The sequence below is a fragment of the Larus michahellis genome, chromosome 6 (genome assembly GCF_964199755.1).
Source record: "Larus michahellis chromosome 6, bLarMic1.1, whole genome shotgun sequence".
In the NCBI taxonomy this organism is placed as follows: Eukaryota; Metazoa; Chordata; class Aves; order Charadriiformes; family Laridae; genus Larus; species Larus michahellis.
Window position 1 is genome coordinate 10,939,699 of NC_133901.1, and position 12,517 is coordinate 10,952,215.

General features: G+C 44.9%; 1 protein-coding gene across 1 annotated transcript in view; it reads right to left on the reverse strand.

Moving 5' to 3' along the window:
- WDR33 (WD repeat domain 33) overlaps nucleotides 1-12,517 on the reverse strand; it is a 71,379-nt gene that overhangs the window by 7,190 nt on the left and 51,672 nt on the right. Inside the window, exons 9-19 of the mRNA XM_074592452.1 lie at nucleotides 11,424-11,578; nucleotides 11,210-11,288; nucleotides 10,585-10,695; nucleotides 9,677-9,771; nucleotides 9,447-9,455; nucleotides 8,705-8,791; nucleotides 8,310-8,449; nucleotides 7,789-7,941; nucleotides 6,417-7,466; nucleotides 1,951-2,053; nucleotides 1,251-1,713 (exon numbers count right to left, since the gene is read on the reverse strand). Of these exons, the coding sequence (XP_074448553.1) occupies nucleotides 1,251-1,713; nucleotides 1,951-2,053; nucleotides 6,417-7,466; nucleotides 7,789-7,941; nucleotides 8,310-8,449; nucleotides 8,705-8,791; nucleotides 9,447-9,455; nucleotides 9,677-9,771; nucleotides 10,585-10,695; nucleotides 11,210-11,288; nucleotides 11,424-11,578 (2,445 nt within the window). The remainder of the gene's footprint in view (nucleotides 1-1,250; nucleotides 1,714-1,950; nucleotides 2,054-6,416; nucleotides 7,467-7,788; nucleotides 7,942-8,309; nucleotides 8,450-8,704; nucleotides 8,792-9,446; nucleotides 9,456-9,676; nucleotides 9,772-10,584; nucleotides 10,696-11,209; nucleotides 11,289-11,423; nucleotides 11,579-12,517) is intronic.

A 12,517-nucleotide genomic window follows, 5' to 3' on the forward strand; every position in this document is an offset into this window, starting at 1 on the left:
AGATTTACAGCTCACGAGATCCTTGGACTTTCTTCCTGAAGGGTTTTTAAAAAAATCAGGATCATCATAAAGCGTTCTCCAGTCCCTAAGCATTTCCAGTATAAGATTTGAGAATCTCCACAGAGCTTCTAAAAGTGGTGTCTGCTGCGTCTTTTAGAACTCTACAACGCAGACCATTCAGCTTGGATTCTCTCTAGCTTTACTTTTTTAAAATGGCTTTAAGTGTTACCTGCTTTTAGTTACTGTTCATTTCTTTTCATACTCTTCGCTCAAAAGGAAGGTACATCTTTACAGAGCTAGGTAGAAAACAGCTAAAAGAAGAGCTGTATAGATGCAAAGTAAAAGGAATGTAAGAAAATGATTAAAAAGGCAACTAAAACACACAAAATTCACATTATGTGGAGACCACAATATATTTGTACAAGCACACGTTCTTATACATATAGAGTTGGTGGTCAGTGAGAGGCTTAGACCTCGGAGGCCAAATTTAACCCAGTTAAACTAGCGTAAATCTGGAGCAATTTCGACGACAGTTAATCCTGATGATTTAGCACAATTCCTACACCTTTACATTGGTAACTAGAAGCAAATTCATCCCTTTGCGATTTAGGTGGAAATTGCGAGCAATGACAAGGACATTGCCATGAATTAAGATTATTTTTGAGTTCTCTGCTTGGCGTTAAGAAATAAGTCAGAAAGAGAAATAAAACTTCTACAAGCAAAACCATGAGAAAATAGTCTCAACAGTCCGAGAGATGCGGTAGCTCTGCCCCTCGTATTTGATAGTAGGATCACTGTTCCTGCTCCTCACAAGTACATTACGTCTCATTCTACCGTCTCTACAGTCACGCTGTGGTTTGTGACTGGAGACAAAGTCTCAAAAAATCCACTTCTAGCGTTCAAAGGTTTGTCACTTTAACCTTCAAGTCTCCTCTCAATTTTCATCAAAACGGTCTCAAATCTTCGTCCTGTGTCACTGGATCTTCTCTACAAATTTCCTCCCTTCTCTTTACTTACTGTTTAAAGACACGGAAGCTGCTGTGTACAATGACCATTTTTCAAGTTTTCTTCTATTACTGAATGATTTTTATGGACTCTATACTCAGGTATATTAGAGTTTTCATTTCCTTATTGGTTTCCAGTTTATAAATCTGAAACAGATAGACTCCTTAATGAAAAGGAAACCAGGAAGAAAGAGTTCCCTCCATTTTACCCTTTAACCCAAAAAAGATGAGTAGATTTATCCTTACCTCTCATCTCGTCTTCCTCGGAAGCGTGCGTCCTCAGGATCCCGTGGATATCTATCATCCGAAGGTCTCCGTCCTTCCCAAGCACCAGGAGGCCCACGGTTTGAGCCCCCTCCTTCAAATTCCCTGTGATCAGGAGGAAAGGGAGGCCCAGGTCCACCTCGTCTCCATTTTTCGTCTTGCAATGGTGGGCCTCCTCTTCCCTCAAATTCCCGTAATCGATGGCCAAATCTCTTATCTGGATGGAAGTCGTCTCGGAAGTCATCTGGTCGATCAAAGTCATCATGGAAATCTGGGTGAGGTCCTCGTCTATCTGGCATGCCCCTGCTGTCTCTACCATCACCCCACTCCTGGCCACCTCGAAACAACCCTCTCTCAGGTCCATGATCAGGACCACCACTGTTCTGGTCGTGCCTTCTATCTGAGAGAGGGCCCATGTGATGGTTTGGTGGACCACGGGAGTCACCTTGAGGGAAAAAATCATAGCAGATTTCTGTAACGTTTTCTAAAAACGCTCTAGGATGCTCTAGTTTCTACAGTTCTACAAAGCACGCACCATACATTTCAGCCCAAGTCTACGGAAGCTTTCCTCTCAGCCAAGGCCCTGTGCTGTGCTGCAGCCTTTTCTGCCTAGAGGCACTGCACTGGAACAGGCTCTTTCAGGAGAGCTACTCACAGAAAAACAGATAACATAATTAATTACCTTTATTAAGACCAGGTCCTTGGTTGTGAGGGCCGAGACGACCTTGTCCTCCCTGCTGCCCCAGTCCTGGTATCAGCGGTGGAGGACCTGCGTTCTGTCCGTCCTACGAGCACACAATGAGAAAAGCCACGTGAATTGCTACGCATGAGTATTTTTGCTTTTAAGCATTTTATAAGGGGGCAAAACCATTTTTCTTCACATAAGGACTGCATCTTCACAGGCCTTACAATAGAAACAGCAGATTTTCCAATGGTTTTGGCCTAATCTTTCAGACATTCACATCAGTCACGCTTTTCAGTCGCTGTCTGAGAAACACGTAATTTTATAGGAAACGGCACGTCAGGGGCTGATATTTTACCTGTAACAACCAAAGATAATAAAGCTCATATTCTAGCTGCCTGTTAGAGAAGATGAGGGAACTGGGTATATTTGTTTGAAAAATGTCAGGTACTGATTTATATGCAGTTAAAGAGCTGCGCAGACCAAAGACTTCCTTTGGAAATGAACAAAGAAACGAAACCATTAAAAAATTAAAAATATCGAGAGTGTCGTGATGGGGGGGACAACAACGGGGCCGTAAGAAAAATCTCTTCTATACTCCTTTGTAAACTTAACACAGAAATACATGAGTTTCATTTTTAACGTGCCGGCAAAGTTTGTCTTTTTTTTTTTTTTTCTTAATTCTAATTCTAGGATCTCCAGAAGGCACTAACAGTCGGCTAAGCACCAAGAGACACGTTGTTAACAGGTTATTAAGCAAGGCCAGGGCCGAAGGCAGAAGCTGCAGCCGCCTGCTTTTCTCAAGCAGAAAGAGCAGAGCGGGCAGGGGTCTGTGTCAGTTACACGACCCCAAAGGAAAAATAAAGTATATAGAAGTCTTGTGTTATTTTCTCTCTTTGTTGGGCATTTTAAAGGATAAAATAATGTTAAGTTAAACTACTGTCACAGCCCCATGAAAGATTTCCACAGGTACCAGGTGTACCCTGGGATAACGTTGGCCGGGGAACAATGAGGTTGAACTGCCCGATTCTGCCTTTAAATGGCAAAGGCCAGACCAAAAGTCATCATTTTTGGGTTTTTACTTGACTGGAACTAAAAGGGGGCACGTACATAATTTACACAGTCGCAATGAGATCCAACAATAAAAACGTATCACTGTGAACCAGACAGAGTTGAAACTTGCCAGATGGCGATACAAAAACTTTTTATGATGACATAAACAAAACCAAAAATCCCCCCCCCAACCCATACCAGAAAACCCTAAAAACATAGTATTTTTTTCCTAGCCACGTCTAAATGTAAGATTTAGACATGGCCTTCATATTGGCTTGTAAAAAACCCTCCAGGCTGCAGGTAGTTTGTAAATACCGAAACCCCTATGCTCCATCACTGCCATTGTTCTCAGAATTACGCTGCTTAATCTCTCAGTGAATCAAAGTTAAATAATTTTCATGCTCTACATTTGTTTTTGAGAAAAACTACCTTTTTTTTCTTTTTTTTTATTTCCTGGTTGCAGAGAAGCAATAAGTTCATTTGTGTGTTTTCCCCATCACATCTTGAAATACTGGTTTGAAATTAAACATTTATATTGAACTGCAATATAGGCGATAAACACACAAAAAAGCAGACAAATATATACTACAAACATGTTTGCAGCGAGTAATTTTGTAAGGGCTTTGGAAAAAAAAAAAGGCAAAATAAAAGGCCTGGTCCAATGCCTGTTAAAAAAAAAACAAAACAAAACTTTCTTAGTGACTGAATGTTGACTTGAGTCCAGAACAAATGAATTCCCTGATCTCCCTCACGGAGAACATGCTTCTGCCGTTCTCCCCCAAAACCTTGCTAGAGTTCCTTGATTTCTCACCTATTTAGCACACGCTTACTTACGATAAACTTTATTGAACTTCTTCAATGTACGCCACTAGGGTTTAAGCAAAGCGGCCTTTTTTGCACTCGCTAAATGAACTTTCCTTGGCGTTTAGCAAAAACCCGTATTCCAAATAAATCACGCCTTGGCAGGATGGGGAGACGGGGCCCTACCACCGCATTTTCCGTGCCTTTCATTTCAAAATATATTCTGGGCCCCAAAAGTGGGCTTGAAACTGAAAAACAAGTCTGAACAGCTCGGGAGGAGACACGGAACCCAGAGGAACGCAACCGCCCCCCCTGTTACCGGCATGTCTGCCCTGTAGATGCAAACGGCGCAGCCATTTTACCACAGCCGTCTGCGTTAAAGCTATGCACTGAAAGGGGGAAAGGGTTCCTCGTGTTCACCCACGAGAAAAATTCTTCTAAAATCCTGCACGAGCTCCTGACGTTTGTCCCTATGTGGCCAAGAGGCTTGGCCTGAAGCATCCATGCCTCACTCAGCCGGTCAGTGAGCTGAAGTTCAGCACGTCTATCTAAAAGGAATGCGGGAAGGGCAAATCTAAATTAATGATGGCAAAAGTGCTCCTGCAGGTAACAACGGTGTCTCCTATGGAGATTAACCTTCCCAAACATGTCTGAGTGTTCGGTATTAACGTCACAAGCCCTCAATAAAGCAGATATTTCGATAAATATTCATACCCTCCTGCTACTGAAAAGGAAGGCAAGCGATTTGGACAGGTTTACAGAAGATAAATGTCAAACTCCGAGCAAAAAAAACCAAGCCAAGCTTATTGTTTAAAAAAACACAGATAGGGCCTTTTAAAATAGGAACTACTATTATATTCATATTACAAAGAGCAAAAACTGACACTACAAATTTCAAAATCTGTTCATTTTTAAAAGACATTACCGCACTGGAGCTGCACAAGGAAGGAAAACCAATCAAAAATACCTTGCTTTGTCTTTTTTTTTTTTTTTTTTAAAATATCTGTAAAAGCCCTTCAAGATAGCAGCGTTCACCGAAAATAACTGGCCGCCCGTCGAAGGCAACTTGCTGAATTCTGAGCAGAGCATCACCCAAGCGCGGGGTCAGGCAAGGACAGCCCCCCTCACGTATGGAGACACAGGCTTTTATACACGCACAAGCTGGGTAATTCTCCTCGGAGAAAAAGGAGCGTCCCTGGGACAGCAATGCAAAGCACTGTACTAGTTTAGGTTCACTAGTCGCGGAAACAACTCTCTTTCCCCTAACTCCGATGCTTTTGAAGTCTCAGCAATGGCGTCGCGTTAACAGACTTCTGGAGGGAGTCATTGCTGATTTGCAAGGGAAAAAATATTCTATTACAAACACAATTTGTAGGCTACTCTGCCTCAATCTGAAAGGGAATCACTGAGCTAAAGCTCATTTCAGTATGTCACCGCTCAGAGGGACTGGTGCTGGACCACACACGAAGGTAGACATGTTTCTGGCTAAAGCTTTAACTAGAAACTATGGAGTGCAAGTCTCACAGAGTTCATTCCGCTTAAGAAAAAAAAACACTAATTTTTTTTAAAAATGGAGTCAGTAGAATTTTTTTTTCCAAATATCCCTTTCAAAATTCACCTTGAAGCTGGAGACAAATCAAGAGAAATTTTAAGTATGGAATCAGTGCCGTAAAACTAGGAACTTGTAAGAGCTAATGAACGGAGAGGTGGATGGGAAGGAGGAATCGGATGCTGAGGAGGGCAGAGCTGGTTGCACCTGGTACTGGACCAGACTTAATCAAACTTGACGTGATTCCTGCAGAATTAATTGGTGTGTCTATGAGCCACACTCCCCAGCATTCCAGCTCGGCTAAGCGCCAGAGGTGGTGAGCCCTCCTGGAGCCCAGTGCCGGGGTGGCACAGGGACATCCCTTGGGCAGCGCGGTGGTCACCACACGGCCTGGGCTGGTCCCACACAACCCTCTGCTTCCTCTCCTCAGCAAATGGCGCAGTAACGAGTTAGCGGTGTTCGACGCCAGTCTCTGTACTCCTGCTCCAGGCAGCACAAAGGTGGCTGAATGATTTCTGTACCAAGGCAGGGAGCAGGAGAGCTCTGCTCCTCTGCGCTTGGTTTGAACTGGAAAGTTCAACCAGACCTCAGCCGATCCCAGGTGTGTCAGCTCCTATGGTAAATTCATCCCATTGTTCGGCTTAACTACGCTGGGACAACTGAGAGTCGGCAGTAACTTGCTTTAATTAATACATCCAAGTTTTCCTATGTTCGGTTTGCTTGAATTCAACTTGTATTAGTGCTTACCGACTCCCCAGGAAATTCCCTGTTTCAGGCAGTCCAGTGTCTTTAAATTAAGAACACTGGAGTTTCTCTTAAGGTCCCGTATTTTCATAGCAGACTGATTCCTGTACCAGTATTTCCTAGAATCCCTTTTCTACAGTTACCTCTGCTGTTTCCAAACTATGGAACTCTTTCCGTTACCATGTAAGTTTTCCCAAGGCCTCAGTCTTGCAAGCATACCAGTCCTCCAGCCCCTCAGCTCTTGCTTTGCATTTCTACTGCGTGACGTTATCATTCCTACGTTCAAAACACTCTTCTTGCTGCGCAGGCCGACACGTACCTGATTAAACGGGGGACGAGGCCCATCACCCAACAGAGGCGTTTTCTGCTGCTGGAAGGGCAGAGGGCCCTGGGCAGGGTGCGGCCCCCTGGAAGGGTTCGGTTGTCCCTGAGGTCCTTGCATGTTTCCTTGAGGCCCTACTAAAGAGCCCTGCGGAGGTCCCTGCTGGCCTTGTGGACCTGGTGGCCCACGCAATTCTTGTGGCGGTCCTAACATTGTACCTTGAGGCGGGGGTCCCTGCAGGCCCCTCATCTCCTGGGGACCGTGTCCTAGTAAACCACTTTGCATATGAGGACCTCTCATTTCTTGCGGATGACCCATCATCATCCCTTGTGGAGTAGGTCCCTGGTTATCTCTGGGTCCTGGTGGACCCTGCATCCCTCTTGGATTAAGTCCCATCAAAGGCCCTTGAGATATAGGGCCCTGCATCCCTTGAGATCCTGGAGCTCCTTGCATGCCATGAGGAAGAGGTCCTTGCATTCCTCGGGGACCGGGTGGCCCTTGCATTCCTTGACCACCAGGGGGACCTTGAGGACCCAAGTGACTTTGTGGGCCAGGTGGACCCTGAGGTCCTAAATGAGTCTGAGACCCAGGTAGACCCTGTGGTCCCAAGTGGCCTTGTGGGCCAGCGTTACCCTGTGGACCTGGAGGCCCCATTGGCCCATGAGGGCCAGGATGTCTCTGCATTCCTTGGTGTCCATGTAAATCCTGAGGCCGTGGCATTCCTTGTGGAGGCCCTTGGGGGCCTGGAGGTCCTTGTGGTCCCATAAATCCTTGTGGACCTCCAGCTCCTTGGTGTAACGGAGGACCTTGAGGCCCCATTTGTCCTTGGGATCCCGGAGGCCTGAACTGTCCTTGTGGACCAGGAGGTCCCATCTGAGGCATATTCATTGGCATCTGCTGAGGTGGAAGGGGCTGCTGAAATCCTTGAGGCATCTGTGACATTGGGCCTTGCCCTGGAAAAGGCTGGGGTCCATGAAGCGAGCCTCCTGGAGGTGGCGGTTGCACTTGCTCAGCTTGCTTTTGTGCAAGTCTCTCGATCTTCAATTGCTGCCCAAAAAAAAGAGAGCCAGAAAATCAACTAAGCACAGAAGTATATGTAAGAAACAACTGAAAATCAGAAGCAATCATCTAATTTTTCAAGAGTTTAGAAAGACTTAGTGCTTTTCCCCTGCTTAACAGAAATACAACTAAAGAGAGCCATTGATCAGTATCAATAACTGAAATGCGGGGGCCTCACCGCAGCTTTCACAGCATCATGCATTAAGCCCAATATCCTATTCAATTAGATGGGGTTTTTTTTGAAAAAAGGTGAAAAAAATACTGCAAAAGCAAGCTACCCGTTTTAAAGTAACTGTCTTTAGGTACACACCTCCAAGAGTTGTGGGTTCGTGTACTGAAGTGCTGCCATTTCCTGCTCAATCTCCGCCTGGGTCTTCTTTTTCTCCTCCAGCTTGATATCTTCCTTCCTATCGTTCAGCGGCTCAGGTGGGGGAGGCAAAGGAACTTTATTCTGCATCCATGCCTATAAAGAGCAGTAAACACAAGATGAATTCCGTGGAACAATGTGTATGCAATATATTGCTGCTCTGGGAAAAGATATGCTGCAGCGCTGTGTCATACGGATATTCAGAAGTTAAAAACAATGCTGAATAGAACTTCTGTATAACATCCCATTTTCTGGGTACAGATACAAGATACACGTGATTTAACCAAATATTTTGGTATTTAAAATAGTAAACAAACTAACTACTGTGGTAAATTATTTTTTTCACTGGGTGTTGACTTAAAGAGCTGATACCAGAAATCCAAAACATTTCAACGGCCACACGCTTTTTGAAGTTGGGAAAATAAACAAGTCGTTCTCCCGTTTGCTGTGCATCGGGTACTTACCTGCTGAAACTGTGCCGGTATTGGTTTTGCATAGGGCACTTTTTTCTGCGGCACCTTCTTTTGGTCCTTTTGCATTACTTCTTCCATTCCCCAATCCAGCCCTGGGATTCGCATTTCAATGTCGTTGGACTCATCTTTCCCTTTAGCACCAGGGAGACAAACAGTCAGAGCAACGCCGCTTTACGGAGAAACCCTGTTACTCTCTTTACAGCTTGTTCGGCAAGAGAGACCAAGAGGTTTTCAACTCTTCCTTCTTTCCACGGGAAATACACACAATACAGAACTTCAGAAAAAAAAAAAAAGCATCTGTGCGACCAAAATATAGGAAAGGAATGAAAGAAGTCACACAGTATCGGGATGGCTCAGGAAAATGCTTCCCCATGGCTCCTACTTACCCATCTGCTCCTGCTCCATGGCTATTTTCAACTGTTCAGGTATTCCCATCCCAGGAATAACTGCTAGGCTGTTGGGTTCCAGATCGTCTACGGGAAAAAAAAAAATAAATTATACTTGGAACATTTTTCTTTACATTATCATTTTACCCCTTTGGATTCTCACATGCTTTTACCATTGGTATCATTACATATTTCACAACTGGCGGGTCACTTCTTAATTCCATACATGAATTACAGGATATTAAAAGAACTGCAAATTCAGATTCATAAATACGCCCCAAAAGGTCAAAAACTGTGTCCTTTCAGGAAAGTTGCATTTAGGGTAGAACCTCAGAAAAAGTGATAACCCATAGCCATTCCCATTTTTGTTATAACAAATCTATATATTTTAAAACTTGATTTGGATTAAAGTGCTGCCTCTTAATTAAGACTCCCAAACACAAAAGAGCAAATAAAAAATCTGAAGAAACAGATGCAACCCCAGAAATGAAAAAGTTGCTGAGGCATCCCATAGGTACGGGCAACCCTGGGCAGCCTAAAACTGCCGAGACAAATCCTTAAGAGGGGGGTAAAGTTTTAAGGTTTTAGTCAAGTTCAAGAATTTGAAAGATTTTTCCTGCTGTAGTGCAGGACTGTGGGAAGTCTTGAAGTCACGTGAAGTTTTTGGGAAGAAAAGTAAACCGGAGATCTTGCCAGAGGGAGAGCCAAACCTCCTTCCTGTGACCACCAGGCCAGCTCTTACCTCCGGGAGCTGCGGAAACAAAAGAAAACTTGTCGTCGGAATGGCGATCGCTGATAACACAGAGTAAAATCATCCCCGTAACAAAAAAAAAAATACCTTTGTCTAGGTAGTCCCCAACGCTATAATGTTTCATCCTCTTACCCAGAAGCTGCACTTTAGTGTCAGCTACCGACCGAGGCTTGCTCCTGACCCCAGCCCTCTTTCTCCCCTCCCGAGGGAAATGGCCTCACCGTATTCCACACCGTCCTCTGACATCCCAGGCAGCAGGTTCAAGTTGTAACGATCTCGCATTTTATCTCCAGGCCGATTTCTGGTCCAAAACTTGCTGTCAAAAGGAAAATACGTGATCTCAATACAGGGTCAAGCATATTAACTGCTTTTAATCTAATTAGTTCTTTAATTTTTAGCACGTTATCTTGATGATATGCGGATTCGGCTCTTACTAAATCAAGTTCAGCGCTAGATCTGAACCTTAAATGGGAGGTTCAAATCAAAAATAAAAGCCCAACAACTATCATATTGAATTACATAGTTACAATTCAGAAGACGCTTCAAAGTGTAAGGGGTGTAAGTACAAGGCGTCAACATCAGATCCCAAACAGACAGAAATATTTCTAGTCCACCTCCAAAACTTCTCGCTCAATTCAAATATATTCTTCAATACGTGCACCACCCCCCGCAAAAATGTCTCCACTTCTAAAATACTCCATGTTTACAGCATGTTCAACCTAAAAGCACAGACTGCACGTCCCCAAACGTGTCTGCAATGTCAAAAGGCAGGCATGACCAGCAGATGATCTGGGGGGAAAAATGCTGTGGAGATGAGAATATTTCTTCAGCAAAAAACTACAACAACTCTTTTTTAAAAATTTCTTCAGGAGATTTCAAAGCTCACGTAAACCCAAAATCCTAGCATTTTTTAAGGCTTCCCGAGATGAAGGACAAGAGGAGGGACTCTGCCTTTCAATGTAAAATGGCAGTGCCTTCCCATTCAGGTGGGTTTGTCGCTCCGCTTTGCCCATCGGCTGCGTATCAGAACCACCCCAATCTACTCTGTGTTCACTGATGCCATGTACCTTTCTGGTTTCTAAATGTACATACATTCCCTTAGACCTTTCCTTTAAATACTTGAAAATACCTGGTGTGATCGTTTGAGCCCGAGCAGAGAATGTGTCCAAGGGGATGCCACGCCAGACTCCAGATCATCCCCTCATGGGCCATTTCCATTCCACCAACCTCCTTCTCAACCCTGATGCATTAAAAAAAAAACAAAAGCCAAAAAAAACCCCAAACAAAACCAGTCATCACACAGGTGAGTGTCTGCTACAAATACAATACAACACTTTTCCATTATTCCTCTTCCTCTATCCCATATTTCGCTAAACTTAAGCCTCTGTTACTTTTCTGTCGCGTGAACTGATCACTCTCAGTTGTTCTTAATGGGGGATTTGCTGATGGAGGGATTTTTAATTTGACATTTAGAAACAAAATAGCTACAACATCTCCGAACAAGCTCTAAGAAACTAGGAGTTTCAACCCTTCATCACCGTCTCAACAACAGACTATTTTAAAATACACCTGCGCCGGAAAACTTAGTCATAAATGAAGCATATTCCAAACTTCCTCAGGTATAGGGAAAAACTATACCATAAACGTGCATGTTAAATATGGATTCAAAGGTGAAAAGTACGTTTTGTGTTTCCTATAATAGCTCACACATCCGACCAACATCTTTCCAACGCGCTGATGAAAATGCCACGTACCCAACGTGCCAGAACAACAAAGAGCCATCGGATCCTCCGCTGGCGAACAGCCCTTCATGAACAGGATGCCAGGCCACGGCTAAAACACAAAGCAAGCCACAATCAGAAAGGATAAGGCTAACATTTCTAATGAGTGGAAATCAGGACCGCGAAAACTTTATTTTTTTAATCCAAACTTATTAATAAAAATACACATAATGTAACAAATTCTGACCTGTGGCCTCCTTCTTATGACCCCTGAAGACCTGAAGCTCTTCTTTCAGATTGCGAATGTCAAAGAGCTTACAGAGATGGTCACGAGAAGCTGTTAGCAGCCAGTTGCCATTCAGATTCAGTTTCACCTCCATCACTGTGTTTTTATGAGCATGTCTGCAAGCAGAGACAGACAGACTGTTTGCCCAGATACTTGTTTCTCAGACACACAAAACCCGCCGCGATCGTTCACCAGCCCCAAATATTCAGGTCAATACCAAAGTAGTTCAGGCTACTAAACCAGAACACTGTGGCTTTCTGTGCAAAGGCCCCGTGCTTTAAACCTGTTCTTTTGTACTTCAGAGCGGAGAATCGATGGAGAGCAGCCCCGAGGAGAAGGACTTGGGGGTCTTGGTTGATGAGAAGCTCAACAGGAGCTGGCAATGCGCACTTGCAGCCCAGAAGGCCAACCGCAGCCTGGGCTGCATCTCTAGCAGCGTGGGCAGAAGGGCGAGGCGGGGGATTCTGCCCCTCTGCTCTGCTCGGGGGAGATCCCCCTGCAGTGCTGCCTCCAGCTTTGGGGCACCAACAGCAGAAGGACACGGAGCTGTTGGAGAGGGTCTGGAGGAGGGCCATGAAGGTATCAGAGGGCTGGAGCCCCTCTCCTACAAAGACAGGCTAAGACAGTTGTTCAGCCTGGAGAAGAGAAGGCTCCAGGGAGCCCTTAGAGCCCCTTCCAGTCCCTAAAGGGGCTCCAGGAAACTTGGGGAGGGACTCTGGATCAGGGAGGGGAGCCATGGAATGAGGGGGAAGGGTTTTACACTGAAAGAGGGGAGACTGAAATGAGATCTGAGGCAGAAATTCTTTGCTGTGAGGGTGGTGAGCCCCTGGCCCAGGTTGCCCAGAGCAGCTGTGGCTGCCCCATCCCTGGAGGGGTTCAAGGTTGGACGGGGCTTGGAGCAACCTGGTCTGGTGGGAGGTGTCCCTTCCCAGGGCAGGGGGTGGCACTGGGTGGTCTCTTAGGTCCCTTCCAACCCAAACCAGTCTGTGATTCTATGATAACTGGCAGTGCTGCTGAGACAGCATTCAGTCACTGTGCACGCTTCTACTGCGGCA